The following is a 26,272-nucleotide window of genomic DNA, read 5'->3' as shown; positions in this document are numbered from 1 at the left end:
ACAGACTTTGTACAAGGAAGCTGGCAAGTTAAAGTTAATTTGATGTCCAATCCAACTGATTCAGACATTTGAATTCTCACGTACAGCTCCTCTGAATAATGCATAGATCATTTTAGTTTTGCAGTACATGTGAGAAAGGTTTGTCTGAAGAACTGTCTACATGACAGGTAGACACTTCCAGAACTACAAAGAGAAGATCTTCCACATGACTGTACATGAACTCGGTGGCATGTAGTCGAACTGAATAGCAATCAGGGGTTGAAGTGGGAATGAGGCGTTGAAACATGACTCAGCCCTCCCTTTGGCCTTGATTGGAGTTAATATCTGGTACTTACAGTTTTTTTTCTGCAGTGTCTCAACAGCCTAAAGAGGCCTTCCTCCCCCTGTCAACCTCTACCCTCATCCTCACTGATCTGGAAAAACACTGTCAAGAACAAAAGGTGGATACTTTTCTCCTTGCTCCACTTTCAAACTTGTGCAGCTCCAGTGAAAAAATAAAAAAAGGAAGACAAGGACTTAACTCTGCAGCATGCACAAATAACGAGACTTTGAGAGCCACCACAGCCAAAGAATTATCTATAAAAGCAGCACCCACAAAGCGCAATATCCTTCCTCCATCTACAGGTGAATCCCACTTCTTATCTCACATCTGTTTGGTATGGTCCTCCTCGCCCCTCTATCTGTCATTCAGCTCCCCGCTTTCGTCTGCTGCCAACTTTAAGCAGGCGAATCAACGCTGGCATCGCCATTATCCACCTTCTATGGCCCACTGCAGCGAGGGGACAAACACTGATGAATTGGCCCTTTTGCATTTGCATTGTGTTCAATTTCCCATTGTGCTGCCAGGGCTGATGAATGGCCAAACCAGCTCCATGTACCACTCAGCCTTGTGTTTCTGTCTGCCTGTGAGCTCCCCAAATAGTGACCTTTGTCGTCTTGAATACCCTAACGCAGTGATCCCCCCTGCCCGTTAGCTCCAATTTTACCCTTGCACACCTGGTCTAATTGCAGTCTATATACTTTTCACGCTGGTCCTGATAACCTGAAGTGTCTAATTTGCAGGCGCAATAAGAGCTTGTTGAATTCACAAGGTGTTAATGTAAGAAGAAATAAAAAAAATCCCTGTAAGAATCCAATTCTGGTGCGCTGTTTCCATGCTAAATCGAAACAGGATGCAGACACTGAGACCGAGTTTCAACAGAAACACTGTGGCATAGCATTAGTCAATAAGCACTGGAGTGAGGAGGATCAGTGGCATTGTTCACCATTCGATACAGCACCAGAGGAGGAGAAAAATAGTGGATATTCACTGCAGCCTCTCCCCCACGAAAACACTATCCATAACAGCTCCCCTTGGCAACAGTCACTGTATGGTGGTGAGATGTATATTGTGCCTCCATTTTTCTTCACTTCCTCTCGTATTGTCGTGTCATTAGGAAGGAAAGGGGGCTCCAAAGAAAACAAAAGGCTCTCTCCAGTCACACATGTTGTATTTCATGGGCCTGCCTCTTGCAATTACACTTCGTCAGACAGACAATTAGCCCTGCTAATCAGCAGCTTACAGAAACTGTCCTCCATAGCTCTGGAAGCATTGCTAATTCAATTACTAGAGCCCACTAACTCGGCCATTTACATGCATAGAGTGAAACGCATCAGTGGGATTGGAGATACAAATACCAGCGCGCTCAGTGATATCATGGAGCTTCATGCCATGTTTAAGCAAGTAGTAAGAGGCGTTGCAGGGGGTCACTACAACTGACTTATCTTTTTATGGCATTATGATGATTTGTGTAGTGACTCAGACCGACACACTCGCTGAGACATGACATCAAGACCAATTTCATGTGTAAATCTTTCAGCAGCTTACATCAGCAGACATCAGTCTGAATAGTAAATATTGTGCCAGCACATCAAAAGGCAGTATCAGCTATTCATAAGACAGATTAGATTTCCCCGGCAGGATTTGTCCAGCTCTCACTCTCAACCCGCCGTCCCCTTGTAATGAGACACACAGCCCGTCGTTTCATAGAGCTAGACAGCTGTCAGCAGTGAGTGTGTTCTCTGGACCCTCTTTATGCAAAATATATTCAGTATCATGTCTGGAAACAGTGCTGTTTTGGAATTCTGCTCCTCATTCCCTCCTCCGTCTCACTGACTACTTCGCTCTGCCCACACTGTCTCCCTTGTTCTGGCTGACTCCTAAGTTGGACTCTGTTTTCTCTTTGTTGCTTTCTCTATCTGTTTGTCCGTATTTTCCCTTTTTCTGTCCGCTCCTCTGTCTCTGTCTATCTCCCTCCCTGCCCACTTGCCCAATCTCTCCCTTGGTATCTGTCCTGAACCCACCTCAGAGTGACAATAGCCCCTTAGTGTGAGGACTGACGAGAGGCCCGAGCACAATGGTTCATCTCTGAGGATTGCACCCATTACAGGGGACAGTAGAGAGGGCGGACACGTGGAACATAGCATCTTAGGAATTTTTTTTTCAGCTTCCCTGAAGCAACAAATGACTGCCACCAACTGTGCCAAATCCCCCCTGACTCCCTCGCAGAGTCAGTTCACACCTAAAGGTCTGGTTCCTGAATTGGGCCACTGTGAGGAAGATATGTTGTTCCAGTTTTCCAACTGGTCTGGTTTGCATTTACAAAAGCAACAGAATGCAGGACTACTCACTTGAAGTTTTGTATTTAACTGATGATGCGCTTGTCTTGAGTCAATGACAATTAAAAGCAGTGGGCTGATCCACTGCTAAAGGTCCCTTGTTACAACGATCAGCTAAAATATTTAAACCCCTGACTGGTGAAGTGAAAAACATTGATCATTTTGTTACAATACAGTGCTCTTCTGAGGAACCTTGGCCTCATGTAGATGCCACTTGACATGCTACATCCACCCAAACGACATTACAGATCAAGTACACTCCCTGGCCATCCCTGGTGGTAGTGCGCCCTCTCCTAGGCAGGACAATACACAATGCCACACTACAAAAACTGCTCAAGAATGGCACGGGGGACGTGACTAAGAGCTCAGGGCATCAACCTAGCCTCCAAATTCCCCAGATCCCAATCCAATTGAACATCCAGTGGGCATGCCGGAACCTTACCTCACACTCAAATGATCTGTTGACAACGCCTTGGTGCCAGACAACACAGGACAACTCCAGAGGTCCTGTCTCCATGCCTCGATGGGTCAGCGGCCCCACTGCAGATTGGACTTGGCTCTGGCCTGTTGAGGCCCAGACAAAGGACCTCTGGGGTACCAGTTTGTCCCACAGATGCTCGGTCAGATTGGGATCTGGGGAATTTGAAACCTAGGTCAATGCTTTGAGCTCTTAATCACGTTCCTTGGACCATTTCTGAGCAGTTTTTTGGTGTGGCATGGTACATTGTCTTGCTGGGGGAGCTTCTGTCATCGTGGGTGCTGCTGCAATAAGTGGGGGTACTTGGTCTGTAACAATGTTTACAGTGGATGGAGTGCGTAAAGGGGCACCCACATGAATGCCAGGAGCAAAGGTTTTCCTGCAGACCATTGCATTGTAAGGAAACCATCAATTTTATTCACTTCACCTGTCAGTGGTTTTTAATGTTTTGGATGATCGGTGTATGTTGCTGCAAGTGTTTTTCCATCACACAGTAGGGCAGGTAAAAGAAATCCACCTGTTTGCAGATGTGCACTAAGAGCCTGCTGTCTGCAGCTCTTCATCTACCTTCTCACTGTGGCGGTTTCTTCTTGTACTTTTCCTAATGCTAATGCTAATTCAGTGATAAACACATATCATTGCCTATAAATTCTTCATAATTAAAGCTGTAAAGCAGTAAAATAAGGAAATGTTGGGTTTTCGTTAGCAGTAACTTAACACAGCTCCTCAACAGCTCAAAGCTAATATGAAACACTAAAATGAAGCAGATATCTAAAAGTACAAACAGTACGCAAGAGGAAAAACTAAAATTGAAACCACAGAGATTCAGTTAGAAGCTACAAAAGTCCTGAGAGCTGAACATAGAGACTTAAAAAAACTTCTTTCTCTCTGTTCTTCTGCACAGACAGACGTAAGATGAGTCTCGCAACACATGCTTGTCTTAGGGGTAGAAGGAGACTCGTCAGGGATCGGTGACGTGTCCCCATTACCAGCTTTGAGACAGTCAAGCGCGCTTTTGCCTGATTCCTGAGATGGCCCATCTCGGGAGGCATGGTTTGACTCGGCATTGCCAAAAGTGTCAATGGAAGAGCCCTACTATGATATAAATACTCCAGGGTTCAGTTTAAATGGACAAGGCTCTTGTGAACACGCGGTTAATTTCTGCATCTTAGTAACACTTTATTTATTTTCATTTTTACTTTGTTCAGCGCGTCTGAGCAATGAAGGGCTACTGTCCACATTTCTGTTGTGCTCACTCTCACTTAAGACAATCTGGACAAACTTTTGGCAGATAATCTGATTATCCATGTACTTTTTGCCCCGTTGGACTCAGTTGTTTCCAAATCTTTCCCATTTACAAACTTTGGCGAGTACAGTGTTATCATACCCAATGAAAATGATGAAAATAAATAGTTGTAATAAACCATAATTATCCTTTAACAGCTGTGTATCTCTTCTCTTTCTACATTTCCAATGGTTGTTTTTCTCTAGAGATGATTACAGTGCCATGATGGATATTTATTTTCCTTTCAGGCCAATTTCGCCACCACGCTCAGCTCCCTAAATCTAATCCGGGTCCTCTCTTATTCTCTCATCTTCTTTGTTTCGACTCTGAGTCTCTATTGAGGTCCCTTCTAGGTGACAAAGGCACAGAAAATGGTCTTTGTAACGCAGCTTCCTCTGATAAAGCCAAGAATTATTATTTAATGACAGCGCATTCCAGACATATTTCGGTTCAAGACGCATTCATCTTAGGAGCACAGTGGCTGAACAAAAGCATGTTAATGAGCTTTTAATGTTTCTTAATGACACCGACACTTGCCTTTGCATGGCTGTGATTCTGTTCTTGACTCTGGACCATTTGAGGCAGGGCAGTCAGATAGGGTGGCTTTAGTGGTCAATGATGCCAGCACATCCCCCACTTACAGGCTTACAGACATCAGTGGTCGTAAAGTTGATGTCTTAAAGATGTAATAAGAATATATACTACTCTGAAAATCTGCTTTGAAGTATTTCAGATGACGATAAATCACATAATCGCCTCCTAATGAAAAAAGCAGCCGCTTTCCTTCCATTAACGTGATCTCAAGTTGTAATTTTGCATCGTATTATGATTGATTTTTACCCTGAACGTGAGTGAGTAAGGTTTCGGGCCATTAACAGGTTTCCCCCCCACCCCCACCCCCTGCGATTAGTGAAAGCACTTTTCAGCGCCTACATTCAATTCAGCTGGGACACGCTGTGGTGCTGTGTGTGCAGGCTGCGCTGCTTGTGCTGATGTGTGTGGTTTGTGGCTGCGCGGCCCCAGAATAGCCCGCTTTGCCCTGGAATGTGAACTGTCACACACATACACACAAGGAAGAGCGAGAGAGAAGCCGGCTCACATTAATACTCCATATCTTATCCTCCCTGAATGGTACCCCACACCCTGAGCTCTATCCTCTTCTCTAAGCTCCCTCCTGTTACTGCCTATGTGTGCATTTTATGTGTGTACATACGGGTGTTTGTACGCCTCCCAAAGGCCAGTGCGGCGGGAAGCAAAGGCCTTGTCATAAAACACACAGAGGAAACTCCTAGAGCCTTCTCAAAGAGGAAATGAATGAAGTTCTCCTAAGTGCTGTGGGGGGCTCAGCTTTCTTTCCCCTCTTGTCCTGGCATAAAACAGCCCTGATACCAAGGTGAAATCTAATATTCTCTTTCAGTTAGCGATATTTACTGTACTCCCACAGAGAGTGAATTCCTGTCCCTCTGGCCAATAGCCAGGTTATTACTGCAGAAAACCTGTGTCTCTGTGGCCAGAAAAAAAGTTGAATACTTCTAGAGACTTTTCTTGACTTGGCGTTAAGCGTATTATTGCACCAGCCAATTTTTCTGTTAAGTATTCCTCCCTCTGCCAGTCACATGAAGCTGGTGGCAGTGACGGCTAATTCTGCCTGTCACAAGCGTGAGTGTCTTAGCAGCCCAGTGCTGTCCTGGGGCCAACACTCATTTCATGAATAGAGAACTTTTATCAATGAGAAAGCCCCCCCAGAGGTCATGCTGAAATTAAACGGTAGAAATTGGAGCACGCTGGTGTCTTCACCCTCGGAGGAGACAAGTCGAGGTTTTATCTCCTCGTTCCTCTCCGTCTTGTAGTAAAATGTAAAAGGCGTCCCTCTGTTTCTCCCTCACATGTAAATCACGTTGACATCCTACTCTGGGGACCCGCGTGTTATGTCTTACGATGCCTCCTTTTCCCTCTCACATAAATCAAATCGGGCATTCGGCTCTGAGCAAACTTGTCACTCGTTTCTTGAGGTCTCTGCTTGGTATGCACCTTAATTGGATTCTGTGTTCTGTATTTAACATGGTTTATGAACTTGAAAAAAAAAATGTGGATGTGTGAGTGTCTTTATGTGGGATTGAGAGCGCTGTGAAGATGTAATGTCAAATTCATTTACTGTTTGCTTCTGTTCTAATCCATTCCTCCCACTCAAGTCAAAGAATACTCAGCACCCAGAAATCAGTGCATCAGCCAGTATATCTAACTTATCATAGTATGGTTTGTGACTGTGTTTCATGTCTTCCCTGGCATTTTTATTGCCCCTGCTATCTCACACAAACTCACCAGACATCAAATTGACTTCAAAAAGGTAGACTTTTTTGCCACAGTTGAGAGCCAGACATTGTTTTGTTTGGGCTCCCTGAGTGCTTTTCAAAGTGGTTCATGGTGACATAGCGCCAAATGTTTTTGATGTTTGCTTCTTCTTGATGGTTTATTGGAAGCCTTGTGCTGCTTTTCTCTCCCTCCACAGGAGGCTGAGTGGCACTGCGATGAGTTTACCAAGGGAGCCTGCTTCAGCCGTGGAAAGTCTGAGGTGAGTTTAAGTGATGTCTGAGTCTTTCAAATGTCACACTGTTTTATTGCTTTATCAGACACTTGTCACCGTGTTGAGAAAAACAAGTTTCAGAGTTGATATGATAAAAACAAAACATCCTGTCATCCATAAAAGGAGCACTTCATGATAATTTGCAGTTCACTCAACATATTCGTTTCAATAAAGTCAGTTAAAGGAGTATGTAGTATTTCATTAAGCCTGGGGATGTATGAGTGACAAAAACCCGACATCCTACACTTCCCATAATGCAACTCAGTAAAGTCACTTTATTCGACTCACTGTCTGGAAATACGTATTTTAAAATCCAGACCCTGATTGTAATGCAAGAGTCTATAGCCCTGCTAGTGGCTCTGTACATATGAGCTAAATGCTAATGGCAACATGCTAAACATGCTAATTTTTAATAACTGTAAATGATAATGAACTTTATTAATATAGTGATTTTCAAAAACAAGTTAACAAAGTGATTTACTGTTAGAAAACAAAATACAAAGTGCAATAACAAGATTGGAGTATGTTTAACGTAGCTAAAGTTCAGTGTAGCTTTAGGTATAATGTTTATTGCTGCTTTACATCTACCTTGGAAGCCAGAGTTTGTAGCTGGGAATGATGTCACACCCAAGTTGATTGCATTTCAGTACAGCAGGTTGGAAAACCAAAATGTTGTTAGCAATACCAGTTTAAGCTAGGCTAGCAACTGTTAGCAATACAGGTTGATAATAACGCATCATGCTGCATTTTGCAACATGTTAAAAAATAGAAGTTGGACGAGACACGCATAAGACAGAAGCATAGCAAACAATATTTTACTACAGCTTTCACTGCTGTTGTTGCGTGGAGAAGCCATTTTGGATTTTAAGGGTGAGGTTCCTCCGACTCTCTGAGATGGAAATCTGGCTTCAGAGGGCGTTCCAGTTGACATTGCTGACTTGGAAATGGAAAATTCTGACTTACCAGTAAGCTACAAATGTAATGCACCACATGTTCACCATCTCAGTTTAGCGTGTAGCAGGCTAATATTTGCAAAGTAGCACGAAATACAAAGTACAGCTGAGGATAGATAGATAGATAGATAGATAGATAGATAGATAGATAATTTTATTGTCCACCTTGGTAGAAGTTTGTCTTTGGCTTCTCTTGAAAATAGGTACAGACAGACACACAACACAATACAGCATTAAAAACATACAATTTAACAATATATACAGAAGAGGATGATGGGAATGTCATTAGTTTTGCAGGTATTTGATCATAAACCAAGTTGGACAAGTTAAAATTTTTGAGAGAGTCAGGGGAATGACGAACCCACCCATTGACATTAGCAGTCCTCGAGCCATGCCGCTAACATGGCTAAAAGTTTTATGTTCAAGCCCAACCCAAGAAATCTCAGAACCCATGGACTATCGGTCTGATGATGATAAAGCCTCTAGGGGCAATGGCCAATATTTTGGGGGTTCTGAATGGCAAGCGGATATCAAGGCCAAGACTTCCTCTTTTATGCATCGGCCTTTTCAGCTAATCTCTACAAACAGTTATCTGCATATGAAAGCAGATACATTTTAAAACAGCTAATATAAAGTGATATTGTCGTTAGAGGATATAGTTGATAGGTTCTGAGACTGCATTTCGGCCAATGCATTCCACTTCTTACACTCCACATCGACTGGTTACCTGTCACTCAAGCATGATTGGTCAATTCTACCTGGACTACAAATGAACTAACACTTCTGATTCCAAAATCTTGTACTGTTGCCTATAAATTCTGCATGCACAGGCAGATATGTGTATAGAGAGATTAAATCTGTGGTAACCTTGTTGACATCACAAGGGTTTTTCTTCAGACTCTGACCCTGGGTTTTTTTCTCAGACTTCTCAGAGTAAGAGTTCCCTTTTTGTAGTAGAATAATATAAACAACTACTAACTAGAAAGCAAAATTGTAAAGCCTCAGCCTTCAAAACAGCTTATGACTGCTCAACATTTTTCCTGTGGTTTTGGTTATCTGCAAAAATAACACACAAGTGAACGCTGTCTACCAGTGGAACTGACGGCCCCAGATGTTGAACTTTCCCACCAGTCAATCAGTGCCGCATAACGGCGGGAAAAAAAAAAGTTATCTTAAAGACACAAAACGCAGATCTGCCTTCATTTTTACAGGCTGTGTTGAATCGGCTCCAAAGAGCACATCAAATGGCGCGCTAAAATAAAAAAAGTCAAGTTATGATGAAACATATTGAAGCCTGAAAGCAACATGGAGCGTTTTATTCGGCGTTAACATATAGACTCACTGGGAATCCCTGCTTTGTACGTGGGACTGTCCTCAAAAAGGATATAAATCAACATGTTGTGAAGTTGAAAGCTTCCCCAACCACAGCTTATTTAAAGGCCTTTCATAAAGGGAGTTCCTATTGTTTTGTTTTTTTTGTAGTTTCTTTTGGTGCAGGAGCATATGTTTTTGTATGTGGTTAGCTGGCATACTCCTGTCTAAACAGCTGGTTTAGAGCTGAACTTCACTTGAAGGTGAACTGCCCAGCCCTGATCCCTGCCTGTGTGTGCACCGCTGTGTATTTATCCTCCTGTGAAAGGTGGTTAGGGACCCATAATAGGCATGCACGGGCTGGCCAGCACAAGATAGCTGTTGTGAATTACAGACCAAAGCTACCTCAGTCCTTGAGAGTCGATGCTGTCTCCCAGAGTCGAACTGTTTTGCTCACTGTTCCCTTCTGAGGATCAGCTCCTGTGATGTACACTAAGAATAGCATTAAAAGACTTCATTCTCCTGCAGTTGACAGGGCTTTCGATGGTTTATTACCTAGCTCAGCGCGCAGCAATATACCATCGCTTAAGCTATTACACAGATACCGTGCCTGCGCTTTGAGTGAATTTACAAGTGATTGTATTTTTTTTTTTCCCATTGCACGCGTCCTCTCTTCTCTTGTGTATTTGATTTATTTCAACCAGGAGAAGAAAGGAGAGTTAAATTGACTTGACAGGACTTGATTGCTGCCTCTGTTTTGTTTTATAATGCGAGAGCCAAGCATAACAGCCTCTGTATTACAGTACAGACGTGGAACATTTGTCAGGAAGTTTTCGTAAACAAGTCAAGACTGTTAAGCCGGGCAAATATTAAATATGCCGTTATTTACCGTAGACACAAGCTGCAGAGAGGAATTGAATTATGCAGACCCCTCACTACCAACCCCCCTACTCCTGTACCCATGTGCACACATATACAGTACACAACGAGCTGTACAATCAGTACAGATATATAGGCGTACATAACAAGTTTTACTACACACTCACTGTTTCGAACAGGCACACGCATGAACACATACACACATACTTAGGCTGTGCTTAGCACCAGGAAACGAGTTGTTTTATGAGTCAACCTTCATCTTGATAGGGGGGAATAAAAGTCCTTCCCCTCCGTCCTCTCTCCATCTCTCCTACAGTGCCCTCCACTCCTAAATCAGACCCTAGAGAGGGGGAGGAGGGGGAGATGGTGTCGCCCTGGGCACCTCGAGTGGCTCAGACCCTAGCAGATTTACAGGGTTTTAAATTTCTACGAGGGTCCCAACCCAGCCGTGGCCCCTTTCAGATGGAGGGGACGCTATAAGTTTATTGCCTTGTCCTAGGACAAAAACAAATGCCACTCTCTGACATGAATACTGACTGCTGTTGTTTCATTTGCTATGAGTTTTGTTGATGGAAATCCCCAGTAAAGCGGCGTGAAAGCCTTACGGCAGTGTTGAGAGTTCATGAGCGGCAATCAATCATTCAATCAATCATTCACCACATCTGTCCCACTTTATTCACCACGTGCTTTTAACCAAGTGCTGAGCGGTTTGCTTCAAACCCGGGCCAAAACCTCAAAGGAGGAGCAAGCCAAGAAAAGAGTGGTGAACGTGTACTTCACCATAATTTAGAGAAAAGTGGTTTGGATAGATTAATGTAGAGAGCAGCCGAAAAAAGAAACGTGCTTTAATGAAGCATATGAGAGGCTACACTTTCATTTCACTTTTTGACCACACAACAAAGCTGAGGCAATTTTCTAAACCAATCCTGAGTGGTCCTCTCCCACGCCCGCTGCATTTATCTGCTCCCCACCTCATCCAGATCCCTCTCCAAATCTGGTCCCTGTTGAATTAAGATGTGACGTGACTAAGCCGTGCAGGCATTAGCCTTGATTTGACTCTGTCAAGCTTGGCCACGTTTCAGAGTAGCCCTCCCGTGGATGCAGGTGTTTGTCTCATTTATTGGCATAAAGTGTAATTTGTCCCTCTGCCTAAATGCTGCTGCTTGTCAATGGATAGATAATGTCGTCGCTGCTAACTGTTTGCTGGTGTGTTTCCTCAGGAGGAGTGCCAGAACTACATCAGGGTGCTGCTGGTGAACGGGAACAGGCTGTTCACCTGTGGAACCAACGCCTTCACACCCATCTGCACCAACCGAACGGTACAAACAACAGCACAGTTTTTCTTTGTTTCTACCATGCTACTTTTGTTTGACTAGGTTCTCACAAATGCTAATTGTCTTTATTTCTTCAAGTGAAGTCATTATGCATATTAATGTTGAGGACAGCTATAAACCAAATGCAGTGCTTGAGCTAGTACTGCAGCTAGCAACCTCATCCGCTAGCTGTTTGCTGTTATTACAGTGTTATCTCATATAAAACACACTGACTTTAGGTTTAACTGTTGTTTTACTCTTAATTCATGTCACAAAGGCTATACTTCCCAGAATTTGGCATTTTCTGTCTTTGCACTAGGCTACATTGTGCTCATCCCTTTTTATTATCTGACATTTTCCAAGCCAGCACTCTGAACAGGATGGCTAATTAAACATTTAAGTAAGAATATATAATTTTAAAATTAAAAAACAACACATTCGTCCTCTTATAAATGGAAAGGCAAATTAATGAGTAATAAAAGGCAGCCTCTCTCTGTTCAATACCCTTACAGCTTGTACTGAAACAGCCTCAGCCTAGTCATCTCTATGCTCCCCAGACCTATACGGCACATAATGGTAACATGGCAAAGGCTCCTATGTTCCCCAGCTTTAGAGTACATAATGTGAACCTGAGAAAGATTTTCTTCAGCTCTGTATTCACTTAATATGACATGGGCTAGGATAAGTTAAGAGATATAATCATGACTCTGGGAGTCTTGAACTTTCACTGGACTCTGCTTTAATGGTACGTGCTCTACAGTGAGAGCTACCAGGGCCCCAGTAGTTAGCCTGCTCTTTTTGTATGAAGAACAACTCCCAAATGTACATCAAACTTGAGTTTATTTTATTCATTCATTCATCTTCTAACCGCTTCATCCTCTTGAGGGTCGCGGGGGGGGCTGGAGCCTATCCCAGCTGACATCGGGTGAGAGGAAGGGTACACCCTGGACAGGTCGCCAGACTGTCGCAGGGCTGACACATAGAGACAGACAACCATTCACACTCACATTCACACCTACGGACAATTTAGAGTTATCACCCGGGATCGAACCGGCAACCCTCTTGCTGTGAGGCAAGAGTGCTAACCACCACACCACCGTGCCGCCCCGTTTATTTTATTTTATAGTTTTAAGTTTATTTTACTTTATTAATCCCCCTGAGCAGAAATTCAATGTTTTCACTCTTGCTTGTCAACTACACACAGGTCCGAAAGACACACACATGCACAAACAGGACCTATACATGCACAAAGTGGAGTGATCTCAGAGTGAGGGGGCTGCCCTTGGTGAGGCACCCCGAGTGGTTGGGGGGTTCGGTGCCTTGCTCAAGGGCACCTCGGCAGTGCCCAGGAGGTGAACTGGCTCCTCTCCAGCCACCAGTCCACGCTCCATATTTTGGTCCAGACGGGGACTCAAACAGGCGACCCTCCGGTTCCCAACCCAAGTCCCTATGGACTGAGCTACTGCCGCCCCAGAAGATTAGATTCTCCCTTAAAGGCTCTCTTAAAACCTTTAACAAGACATGGAGACCCTCTCTGGATTGCACAACTAACTTGACAGTTCTGCCTGACTTTGAGGACAGCAAAGCTCCTGCTCTTTCCTTATCCCCTTTTCTTTTTATTTGCTTTTTGTTGTGTTTTTTGTTTTGTTTATTGTGCTTTTCCAGTTCATGGTGCGTCATGGGCTGTGGGAACTACTAGTTGAGTTGTTGGGTTAGGTTCTCATGGGGGATAACTCACAGACCCTTAGCACGGGTATATTATGATTTGTATGCTTTTAAACATCTGCAAAAATGTAATAAAGAGATTTGGGAAACAGTTATATTAAAACAAGTTTTTTAAAAAAGAAATAAAACAAAATAAAATAAACTAAGATAAAATGAAGTAAAATAAAAATAATATCATCCAATTAATTAACCAATTAAAAAAGGAAAGTGCAATAAAGAGATTTGGGAAACAAAAATATTAAAATAAAATTTTAAAAAAGAAATAAAACAAAATAAACTAAGATAAAATAAAATAAAGTAACATAAAATAAAATAAGATAAAATGAAATAAATAATATCATCCAATTAATTAACCAATTAAAAAAAGGAAATGACAATAAAGAGATTTGGGAAACAAATATATTAAAACAAATTTTTTTTTAAAAAAGAAATAAAGTAAAATAAAATAAAATCATCCAATTAATTAACTAATTAAATAAAGGAAACTGCAATAAAGAGATTTGGGAAACAAATATATTAAAAAAAAAATTAAAAAAAGATGAAATGACATAAAATAAAATAGAATAAATAATAGCATCCAATTAATCACCCAAATAAAAGGGGGTAAAAAAAAAGGAGAAATAATCATGAAACATTTTAGAGTTAGGAAATCATATTGCCATTTCCAATTAGGAAAGAAGTTAAGGGTCACTTAAGTTTATTACAAAACTAAAACATGAGGAGGGTTAGTGTGTGTCAACAGAATATTAAACTTGAGAACATAGACCCCTCCCCTTTGGTGTTGTATAGCTAATTTTGCAAACCTTGGCTCGATATTCTTGAAGAACAGATGTTACTGAGTCATTTCACTGACTTGAATACTCTCCTCTATGCCTAATGTGTAATTCACCAGCAGGCTAATCCATAATTGTCACTGCTGTTTTTGGTCATATAGGCACATTGTTAAGGTGAGTGTACTACTTGGTAGACAGGTAGGTTACTGAGAAGGAAGTGGGTACACTCTCCTACATATTCCAATGGTTTTATTGGTGGATGGGTGGGTATACTGTAAACTGCCAGAAAACAGGCAGGTATAACATGTATTCCTGCGTATGCCCTCCATGATACCACTGCATATAGGCTGTCTCACATTTGTTTCTCAGTACATATTGAGAATCTATATAAGAACGCATATTATCTCAGGAACACATCTCGATAAGTCATTATCCTCCAATAACTGTGATATTTCAAGCTGGGTGAGCCTGATAACTTTGCAAATATGAATTGAAGTGTTATTGATCAAACTGACAATGTCAGTGGGAAAGGCCAAGGTTGATCAACACATTTAATCAAGACGTGATGGAGCTGTGATCTTGATATCACAGGATTTATTGTGTTAGCTTGCGTGCGGCTGCTCTCGCCTCCTCTGTTGTGCAGCCAGGGATGTAGACTAATTATAAGATGAATCTTATTAAGCTTGGTTATTTAAGAAGTTGTGTTTCCTCAAACTTGTTAAACGTCGTAATCAAAATAGTGCCTTAAGCTCATTACTCCTGATAATCATGGCATTGGCCTACAAGTAAATATATCCTCGTCTCATCTGTGCTGCCTTGCCCTTCTTCCTGAGTCACTGGAGTTAGTTAGCTCTTATTCTTCGTCTCAGATCATGTTGCCTTTTCTTCTTCTATATTTAATTCCAGTGTGGTGCAATGTTTTTACTCCTCTTTCTTTCATGCGTTAACAAATTCCATCTAGCTCTTAATCCCATGTTTTAAGGGGATGTTTAGTCAGACCTCAGTTTTGAGTTTCATCAGGCTTCTGCAAGAGTGAGGGCAACACAAGATTTTCTTTGTGTATTAACCACCACTTGGTAACTTGCTACCCTTTCATTTTTATTACAACAGCGTATGGCGCTAATAGCCGTGTTTCTCGGGAACTGAAGTGTCTTTTTCACGTACTGTCGCTAATGACAAGTGCCCACTGAAGTTAAGTATAGAGCAACGTTTAAAATGTCAGACTGTTGTGCTTACCTTAGAACATATCAGATATCTGCGTCGCCTTCTGTGGGATTTCAGAGGAGGAGGCGGCAGGAGTTTACTATTATGATGACATTTGTTTTGGTCCAAAAGCACTGCACCCAAAGGTCACAGGCTCATAATGACTGTTTACCGCTGTGAAAATACATATAGTTGAAATGTCATGACATTATTATAGCAGTATTTCATCAGGCGCTGTCAAATTTACCCACTGAACATCCGTTAATGTGAAACACTGGTCGGGCACAGCAACAGCAACGGAATCACACTCAGACAGATTTACTATCAGCCATGATGGATGAACAGAGGAGCAGCAGAATATTCTATTAGTTTAATAAGTGCTCTGAGGTTATAGATTAAACAGCTGTTAATTTCTCTGACTTCTAGCCGTGCTGCCGCTGCTGATGACGGTGATGATGGGGATAATGAGAACAGCAGCCAGGAGGATGTCTTTAAAAAAGTCATCCAAAAAAAAAAGCACATTTCAATCATTTTTACGTCTTACTGAATTTATGCAGTAAGATTTGCAGATATAATATTTTGTCAATTAAAATTAAAAATAAATTTCTTTTTTCTTATTTCTACTTACATAGAAACCAAAAAGTGCAGTCTACAAACACAAGTTAGGAATAAAATACTACTGTATGTTATCTGTCAGGAAATTTGTAATGTGTTTACATAATAATTCAAAATAAGGACAAAATTAAAATGTTATTTTCATAAAAAGATTCCAGGTGCCACTTAAAAATATTAACCATATATTTCGTATCTGGTAAACTCCATATGCATTCCTTTATTAGTGTGTAAAATTACTGTGACTCGGGATAGTCTGCTAATAGACACAATGTCTTGGTATACACAGGAAAGACTGCTATTACAGGGTGTCTCCAGGTCCTTAAACAGTCTTAATTGTCTTAATTAAAGGCCTCGAATATTGTTAAATTGTCTTCAATTGAGATTCAGTAGGTCTTAAATATTTTCAGTCACATTACTGCAAAATTTCCTCCAGCCTGACAGACCCAATGACATCAAACATAAACTCACCGAATTGTTGTCATTTTCCCTTACTGTTCATTTTGAACTGACATCAGTGTGTTTACATGAAAAGAGTACTTACACAAGTGTTCGACACACACATATATATATATATAATGTGTATTTCCATTGCAAGTCTTGTCTTAAATGTCATATAAGGTGGTATAAAAAGGTCTTAAAAAGTCTTAAATTTCTGTCTGTTATATCTGTAGACACCCTCTATGATTATACTGTAGCAACTCACTGGGAACTATGACAGCATGATTGGTCCATGTACAGGAAAGGAAAAGAGTCTGTGGTACCATTTCATGAACAAAAAATGTCTGTTATGCTTGAGTGAATTAAATCCGGCGGCACCGTGGCGCAGTGATTTGCAGTGTCGCCTCACAGCAAGAAGGTTCCTGGTTTGAAGCCAGGGTAGAGGAACCCTTCTGTGTGGAGTTTGCATGTTCTCCCTGTGTCAGCGTGGGTTTTCTCAGGGTACTCCAGCTTCCTCCCACAGTCCAAAGACATGCAGGTTAATTGGTGACTCTAAATTGTCCGTAGGTGTGAATGTGAGTGTGAATGGTTGTCTGTCTCTATGTGTCAGCCCTGTGATAGTCTGGTGACCTGTCCAGGGTGTACCCTGCCTCTCACGCAATGTCAGCTGGGATAGGCTCCAGCTCCCTGCGACCCCCAACAGGATAAGCGGTCACAGAAAATGAATGAAAGAAATTAAATCCCAATTGATTAATTTTGAGGCAGAGGGGTGTGGGGAGGTCCGCACATTTTCTGGAGTTTCCCTTTCACATATGTAGCACATATCAGGAGATAGACATGGCAGACGTGTACTTTACCTACAGGAAGTACTCTGCCTGATTTAGGCGAGGGTTTCAGGGGGCAGGATGTTATGCAAATAAAATGCCGCAGGTGTGTTTCTAAGATTTTCACCAGAAACAAAACAGCTTTTATTTTAAGAGAAATCACAGGAAGGCCTTCTCCCATTAGCGCTAGCTGCATAGCAGAGCGTTCAGGCCCAGTCAAAACAATGCAGTTTAGCTGGCTTATGTAGTGAATGTATTTGTTTAAAATGTGTAAAATATAGCGGCTGTGGATGAGAATTGACTGCTGAATGACAAAAACGTCATATTTAAGTTTGAATTCTGCTTCAACAGTTTGTGATAATTTGCTATTAAACCTTTTCAGAGAGGATTTCATTCACTATTTTTGTTCTCAATTTTCATCGTTTTGGTGTCAGTGACTTTCCTTTGGTGCTGGCTAAATCCTTTTTAGGGGAACCAAAAAAATTATCTTTGCAGGAAAAAGCTGAGAGTTAGATTAGGATATGAATACTGTAATGTCTGTATGCTAGATATGGAATTATAGCCAGCAGCCAGTTAACTTAGCTTAACGTAAAGACTGGAAACAGGGGAAACAGCTAGCGTGGATCTGTCCAAAGATAAGAAAACCCACCTACCAGCACCTCTAAAGCTCACTGATAAACACATTATATCCTGGAGTCAGGTCATCACTATGAGGTTGCCAGGCAACCAGCAACCCCAACTTACCATTTTGACACTTTTGTTTTTGTATGGATTTGAGAAACAAGACTGGTGAGCTTTAGAAGTGCCGGTAGGTGCATTTACTTACCTTACTTACTTTACCTTTGGACAGAGTCAGGCTAACTGTTTCCCCTTGTTTCCTGTCTTTGTGCTGAACTAAGCTAATTAGGCGATTGTTGCACTGACAAGAGACAGTGATTGTGGATCTTGTGAAAAAAAACATTGATGATAGTGATGCTCTTTTAACTTGTGCTTAATATGAGCATGCTGAAAGACGACAGCTGCTCGGATGTGTCATTTTACAGCCATCCGCAGTGGAATATCAGTGAACACACTGGTGCAGCAGGTCCGATGAAAAAGCTTGTGGCTAGATTTCCTGTCATAGTCAGGAGTTAAAAATTCACCCAACAGCCACAATGCCGTCTCAGTAGCACCACACATAGCACCCAACTGGCTCTCGCAGCAGTCTGTCTGCGCTGTGAGTTGTCTCTTTCTAAAAAGTCTCTATTAGAGGCATTCAGAGTCACTCCAGTGTCCCACTCGCACAGCTGCTGGGTGCACTATAGAGGCGACTTTCACCACACTTCCTCGAAATGCAACGGATGCGCTGCAGTCTATCTGTTTATCAATCCTCTTTTTGTTTCTCTAAATGACCCAATTGACCTAAAAACAGCTATTCCGGCCCGCAGAATAAATCCTGTCAATACCAGGCTTTCATCTGAGGCGGGCAGAGCTCAGACAGGGCTGCTCTGTTTTGTTGTGGTTTGGGTGGAGCAGAGGTGGCAGGAGTTAACAGGACCCTTGATCCAAATCGACCGGCTCCAGGAAATTGGCGAAAGAAGTGGCCGGTTCCCCCCAACACATGTGCTGAATGGAGTCTCACCTCCTGAGTGGAGGAGCTGTCCACAAATTATTCAGTCATCTTTCGAGACTTGTCACTGGAGGGCCTCTGCACCCACGGAGGAGCCCTGATTGATAGTAAAGTAATTGCACATGGAATAACTTTAATTATCATTTGTGGATTTCAGAACCTGAGATTAGTGCAATCTTTTTTGCTCTGCGTCATGCATGTGCCCTCACAACTGAGATGAACTCGGATGGAAGCATGAACCATGAGCTAATCCTCGTATACCGTATTTACTTTTGCGCCATAAAATATAATTACATCTCGGATTTAAAAAATGCGTAACTCCTTTTTGGTATTCAAGGCTGAGTCACTGAGCTATGGCTAGAAAACCAGCGCAGTGTGTCAGGGCTAAGCCAGGGTCATGCTGTAAAGTATTTTTAAAAAGCGGAGAGTTGGATTTGGCCTCATATTCAAAGGCAGAACGCATAGAAGACTGCATCTCACATCAAGCCTCTTTTGAACCCGGAGAGAGGCTTCTTAAAGATGTGGTATAATAATGTTATAAGCAGACAAACAGCTGCTTGTTCTGTAGACACATCAGAAACTAAACCAAGAAAACACTGCAGCCAACAGTAAGTTGATTTAAGAAGCCTGTTTTAGTCATTTTATTGCTTTCTTGACAGCCAGCTTCTTAACACTGGACTTAAGGCAGCTGCTCTGTTTGTGTGTTTTCGGCTGCTAATGATTCTAAATGTGTTCTCTGATTATGTTTGCTGCTCCTGAAGGTTTTGCTCATATATATTGTTGTGTGTGTTTGACTGTAGATGTAAACCAAACAAAACATAATGAGATGGAGTATTTTTTTCTTTTTTTTTTTTTTTTTTTAGTCTGCAGCATTTACATATTGGCAGGAACAAACAAAACATAACCAGACCTCTTCGGTTTGCATGTTAATGTTGCCCTTTGATACGCTGTCCTATATTTTTAATGCAGGTTTTTTTTTATAACAACGATCCATTATTTAACAAAAAAAAAAAAAAAAAAGGAAAATGCATCTTATCGGTTCTGTTTTTTAATTCAAGGGATGCTCCTGCAAATAATCAAAATCAGACGAGGCAGTGCTCACAGCCAAAGCTTATTTTTCCTCTTCTACTTTTGCTCCTGTCTCATCCTCTTCTTTTTGTTCCACAGCTGACAAATTTGACAGAGATCCATGATCAGATCAGTGGGATGGCTCGGTGTCCCTACAACCCCCTCCACAACTCCACCGCCCTCATCACCTCCAGCGGGGAGCTTTACGCTGCCACGGCCATGGACTTCTCCGGGCGAGACCCCGCTATCTACCGCAGCCTGGGCGGCCTGCCACCACTGCGCACTGCCCAGTACAACTCCAAGTGGCTGAACGGTACGGGGCTGCCAAAGTTTGTGGTCCAGATAATCAGTAGATAGAGATGTTACTGTTCAGGCTGTTCTCATTCACTGCTTGTATACTTATGCTGTGCACTGCAGGCTGTCAGTCATATGACGGGAGCCAGACACGGGCACAAATACATCAAATAGTATCTCGTCACAAATTACAAGTCCTCGCTTATCAAATCACATTTAAGGTAATCAGTAGCCTCAATGTGGGTCTGACCTTAACTCGTCGACATCGAAAAGATGAGCTCTGCTAATTTGCCACATCGTAGATCTGAAATGGCAAATCAGGATGTCTTGGAAATGGCAGGCTGCTAATTTCAAGGGTTTCGTGCTGGGTGGTTTCTGTCAGTCAAAGCAACCACTGACTGACTGAGTCAACAGCCAGCTCAAATGCAACTAGAGGAACGGAACACGGTGATCCAGTAGTTCTTTCAGATGAAAATAAGACCAGGCATTTAGCAGATGCTTTTTTCATAAGCAATAAATATGAGTGCAGTGGAGAAAGTACAAATTTTAAGATCTCCAACTTTTCAAGCACACTATCCAACAAGTGCAAAAGACACGAAACAGTAGTCCAGAGGAACACAAATTAAATACGTTGGTTCACAATGTTCGCATGGCTGCGCCCGACAGGACATGCCAACGTGATTCACTTGCAAGTTGTTGTACAGTTTTTCTTCTACAGTTTAAGACTGGAGATTAAAAAAAATCTTATCTGAGGATAAAATGACGTATAAAATAATTTATTTGAATAATCTAAATAATCAACAATCTATTCAAAGTATTTTAAATACACAAATGAAACCTCTTAAAGTATTTTTGTTACAAATTACATCTTATTTTTTCTGTCCAGTAAAAATATTAATAACAAAATACTCAAAAGTAATTAAATACATAGTTTGAATACATTTAATTAAAACACTGCCCATCACTGACGGTAGCAAAGGAGGAAATCAGGTAATGTAGCACAGTCCCTTTTACAGTTAGCAAACAGTATGATGTTTTTTGGTGGGCGGGGCTTAGCTGAAGGCAAAACAATTCTCCACAGACATTAGCTAAAGCTAGCTAGCAAGTTCTGTTGGCTTGTTTTAGACAATGGAGGAAGATGATATGAGGGGTTGATTCAGAAAAAGTGTCGGAGCGCACTAACTGGACCGTTTGTAAATTCCGAGCGCTGTCTGAATGTTGTAATAATCGTTTGGTTATACAGAGCACCGTACTCTCAGAGTGGCAGAGTGCCGAGCAGAGTGAATATGTGATGAACTTAACCGTTCATTAATACATATAGAAATATTATGCTCCGTTTCTTCGACCAACAGGGCTCTCATTTTATTGTAGAGCGCCAGACTGACTTTATGAACGCACCATGTCACGTCACTCACTCTCTAGGACTGCAAGTGTTACTTGAATAAGTAAACACTGACCAACAGGACCAGACTGGCCGACCTGTATGCTCTCACTCAGTGGATGGATGATGTCACAGGAAGCTTTGTGGTTGATTACTGTGCCAATCTTACAAAGGAAGATGACACTTGAACGGTTTCCTCCAGTTTGTTTTGCTATCGAAGCTAACGTTAGCTAATGCGCTAAAAAGTTAGCGTTATGAGAAGTCCAATATTCCTCTTAATACCTCTTCAGTTTCTGATGAGGTGGACATGATAATCCTTAATACACATAAGGTTATTCATCCCTACAACAGTAACCTAACCTGAAATGAAGTGTGCGCTGCACATGTGAGCATTTTTGATGATCGCCTCCGTCCAGTCCTTTGGTCTTATCACATTTAACCACAGTTTGTTTTTGTTGACAGACAGTGGCAGCTGGTATGTGATAAAATTTAAGTTTTGAGCAATGACTTCTTCTGTTCATTTTGAGACTCCTATGTAGCCTACAGCCCTGTGGTGGAGAGTTGTGTTTTGCCTCCAGCTAACAAACTGACGTCATTGTGAAGTCGGCCCTAAAAGGTTCTATAAGAGTTGAAGTCCATGTAGGGAGGTGGTGGGGTGGATGGATGGGTCAAACAAACGCAGAACTTCGACTCAACTCAACCCCGTCACAACTATCGAACATCAGCTTTGCAGCTTGTAGAGATTCAGTGTTCAGTCCTTTAGCATTGCAGATGCTTATCTAACATTTAAGTAGGAATCTGTCTCTCTTGGTCGAAGGGTTGTACTCCTCCTCGAATCACCACTGTGTGTTCAAAGTCGTTTAGAGAATGCTGAAAAAGAAGATGCTCTCCCTGTAATTATTCTGTTGCATTTTATCAGTAAAACAATTATTTCCAAAGTTACTAAGCAACTAGAAAATCTTTATGTCTATCTCACCCTTTCTTTGAGGAGTGTGAAATTGTGAAATCATCAGAAATCAATATCTTTTTTCCCTGAAAGCTCAAACACACTTCAAGCACAATGCTCCTCAGTGCCGACTGGAGAACTTCAGACGGCTTAAAGTGTCCAGCCTACAGAGGAGCAGGTCAATCAGTATCTTGTCAGCAAGTGACTTTTATCTGATTCACATTTAAGCTAAATTGAAAAAATAAATTAAAAGCCACCACATACATTGCTTTGGAGCAACCTTCTGGGAAAAAGTTTAATAACTAATTTTATGGCGAATTGATTTTTTTTTCCCTCTGTCTCCCCCTGCACTGCCCTCCAAAGGTGCAGAGGAGAAGAGGGTTGAAATGAAGAGGAAAGGGGGGGACACTTTCATTTAAAGGTGAATTAAATCACTGTCAGCGAGAATAAAGTGTGCGGTTTAGATCCAATAATGTCATACATAAAGACGAACGCTCTAGCTGTGACAGTGTCGTGGAGGTCGCATGTTCCAGATAGGGAGAGAGCTATTATGCTACACCTGTTTTGGTCATTTCTCATCCTAACCTTTAGGTTTGGGGAGTGAAAAATGAGTTTTCTTATTACAACACAGCACCATTAATAACATGGCCTGTAGTTATTAATCCTGATCACCTGCTGTTGTGTGGGCCTCACGCTCACACACACACACACACACGGTGAGTCAATCAGTCATAACACATACCCATTCGCTCTCCCACTCCCTCTTACTCCCACAGCCTTAAATATTGTTCTTGCGGCATTTCTTCTTCCTCTCTCTGCACTTCATCTTTCTCTTTGCTTTCTTCATTTTTTTCTTTTTTATATCTTCTTACTCCCACTCATTTTCCTCGTCTCTTGCCACCTCTCCTTCAACAGAACCAAACTTCGTCTCCTCCTACGATATTGGCAACTTCACCTACTTCTTCTTCCGGGAAAACGCAGTGGAGCATGACTGTGGCCGGACGGTATTTTCCCGTGCAGGGCGTGTATGTAAGAATGACATTGGCGGACGCTTCCTCCTGGAGGACACGTGGACTACCTTCATGAAGGCCAGGCTTAACTGCTCCCGACCGGGAGAAATCCCCTTCAACTACAATGAGCTGCAGGGAACGTTTTACCTGCCGGAGCTGGAGCTGCTCTACGGCATTTTCACTACCAATGTGTGAGTAACATGAGATTTTACTAGAAGTGTTGACTCGTTTCACCTGACGTTGACTGGAGTGAGACATGAGTTACAAATTCAATGACTTTAGTCCAGGGGTAGGCAACCTGCGGCTCTGTAGCTCCTCTTCACACTGTGGCTTAAAAGATTATATGGAAATGAATAACGTTTTCTTTTAACATTTGATTTTCATTTGTCATTGTGTAGGCCTAATGGGATTCTTACATTCGCCAATTGCAAAAATGTGTAGCTTATACGCTAAATGAAAAAAAAGCTTAAACATTTTGTGTTTCATACGCCTATGGTCTAGTGTGTTTTCCTCTAAATTTTGAATCTTACCAGCAATGGCTGGTTCTAAAGTCTCACTAGCCAAGCTAGTTATAGATTCCAAATCCAAAGAAGGAAAAAAATGGAGAATCTCATAATGCTTGAATGGATTTGTTTGCTTTTACCATAAATGCTGCAAAGTTAAAGAATCAAATCACCATAAACAGCCCACTGCAGAGTAGCCGCCTTGTGGTAGAACACATCACTGAATGGTTATTTAGAACTATTAATAATGTTGATAGACTAATTTAGACTTAATAGGTGGTGTTACCTTCATTATAAGGCTCAAATATTTTTTTCCGCTACAGACGTTTTACTTGACGAAATGACAAAATCAAAAACAACTTGCAACTTGGCTTGGACTTAAACAACAATGACTCGTGACATCACTTGAGGGTTTTGACTTTTAAAATTATACCTTCCTCAAAGCACGAAGATGAAAATGTATGTCATTTAAAAAAAGTGCCACCAACAATTAATTTCCTGAATTAACTAACATTAGCACTATTCATTCCCAGCAAGTTGACACTTTATTCTCCAGATTCACTTTGTTTGAACCAATCCAAGTGCATCTGATCAAGTTGCAGGAGAGAATTATGAAGAACTAATGTTGCGTTACTTAGCAGCAGTTGGAAAAAATTATATCAAATATAATTTTGTTAGCATAGAAAAACTAAAGTATGAGTGGTCAACAAAAAAAACTCATTGCAGTATGCAAAACTTGTGAAACAACAATTACAGATGGACACACAACAACTTCAAGAAAACTTGTTTTAACATAAATGCAAAGTTTGATTTTTGTAAATTTAGTTTACTAATCCTCTGTTGTTAAAATGCCATTACATTTGGCGAAGCATATGACTTGTTCAGGACTTGAAACTCAGTTCAGGACTTAGGACTTGACTTTGGACACGAGTGCAAAGACTTGAGACTTACTTTTGACTTGCAGAACAATGACCTGGTCCCGCCTCTAGATTTTACAAAAAGCAGTGACGCCAAATACCTTACTCTCTTTATATTGTACTGATAAAAAGTACGACAGTCTTCCAATAGCATTTACATCCGCAACTGACCGTTAGCTAAACCACTGTTCTCGCACAACACATTAAGGGACAGACAGACAGAGATAGATCAAAGCAGCTTCTCATTTCCAGCCAACAACTGTCTAGTTTACTGAAATGACAACTGAACCCAGCAGATTTTATCAATGACCACTAATACTTTCATCTCTTCATACTCTACTGACAAAAAGTTTGACATTTATCCTGACCGTTAGCTAAACCGCTGTTCTAGCACAACACTTTAATTAATGTCAGACAGAGATAACATTAGATCAAAGCAGCTTCTTATTTCCAGCAAGCAATCGTCTATTTTAATGAAATGCCAGCTGAACCCAGCAGATTTTATCAATGACCACAATTGTCTTTTCATACTACTGACAAACAGTATGACATTGCTCCAATAGCATTTACAACCACAACTAACTGTTAGCTAAACCGCTGTTTAGCTAACGGTCATTGCTGTTCTTGCACAAAACATTAGTTAATTTCAGAGAGATAAATCAAAGCAGCTTCTCATTTCCAGTCAGCAACGTGTCTATTTTAGACAGATATTATCAGCTGTGGCTAGCTAGCAAATAAAGCTAACATTAGCTCCATTCCCAGCCAATGTTTTAGCACCCTGTAAAATTTGCATTTACAAAATTTGTTTGTCAACAAATTGCTTTTCTTCTCCACCCTGAGTGATTTCAACAAATTGTTTTGTATTCCCTGATTCCTTGTTATGTTCTATTTCGTTTCGTAATTTGCATACAATTTCTTTGAACTAAATCCAGCCTTTGTAAATAATCAGATTAATTCAATTATCAAGTCGCTGGATTCAAACTTTTAAAAGTTTAAGTCTTTCAAAGTTATTTTCCCACAATCACTACAGTTCCGCTGGTATGTTTGACAGTCTGTATAATTTGCATTGTGAAGGATGAACCAAAGTGAGATCCAGCTCACAGCATGTTGATACTAGATGAAAAATGCCAACTTATATCATCAGATTTTTCTTTCATTCTTTGTTGTTTTTAACGCACCCACAGAATGGCTTCATGTATAATTCACAGTGTTTTTGGCGTCACATTGTCATCTGTGTAAACAAACAGACTTTGACTGCATCTGCATTAACTTGGCTTGTGACCTTTTTTGTAGCACACACACTGAGCATATAAAATTGAGTGATATATGACAGCAATGTTTACATGGCCAAGTGCATCTAAAATTGAATTTCCAGTAGAATTCTCCTCCCATAAATACTCAAACCAGCTACAAACAGGACCAATCATTCCAGCACCATCTGACATTTAAATCCCATGAAAGAAGCTTATCATCACTTATTAAAGTGTACACTGTATCATGCACAT

General features: G+C 41.3%; 1 protein-coding gene across 2 annotated transcripts in view; it reads left to right on the top strand.

Moving 5' to 3' along the window:
- Positions 1-26,272, top strand: part of sema5a (sema domain, seven thrombospondin repeats (type 1 and type 1-like), transmembrane domain (TM) and short cytoplasmic domain, (semaphorin) 5A) — a 186,454-nt gene that overhangs the window by 78,731 nt on the left and 81,451 nt on the right. For both annotated transcript variants that reach the window (XR_004502365.2, XM_033639177.2), the window contains exons 5-8: positions 6,931-6,993; positions 11,369-11,467; positions 19,816-20,029; positions 23,253-23,538. Coding sequence is in view for 1 of the 2 variants with exons in the window: in XM_033639177.2 (XP_033495068.1) it covers positions 6,931-6,993; positions 11,369-11,467; positions 19,816-20,029; positions 23,253-23,538 (662 nt within the window). In the remaining variant the exon portion in view is untranslated. The remainder of the gene's footprint in view (positions 1-6,930; positions 6,994-11,368; positions 11,468-19,815; positions 20,030-23,252; positions 23,539-26,272) is intronic.

Source organism: Epinephelus lanceolatus, chromosome 20 (assembly GCF_041903045.1).
Source record: "Epinephelus lanceolatus isolate andai-2023 chromosome 20, ASM4190304v1, whole genome shotgun sequence".
Classification (NCBI taxonomy): Eukaryota; Metazoa; Chordata; class Actinopteri; order Perciformes; family Serranidae; genus Epinephelus; species Epinephelus lanceolatus.
The sequence above is the reverse complement of the archived record's forward strand: the minus strand, read 5'-3'. Positions and strand labels throughout refer to the sequence as shown.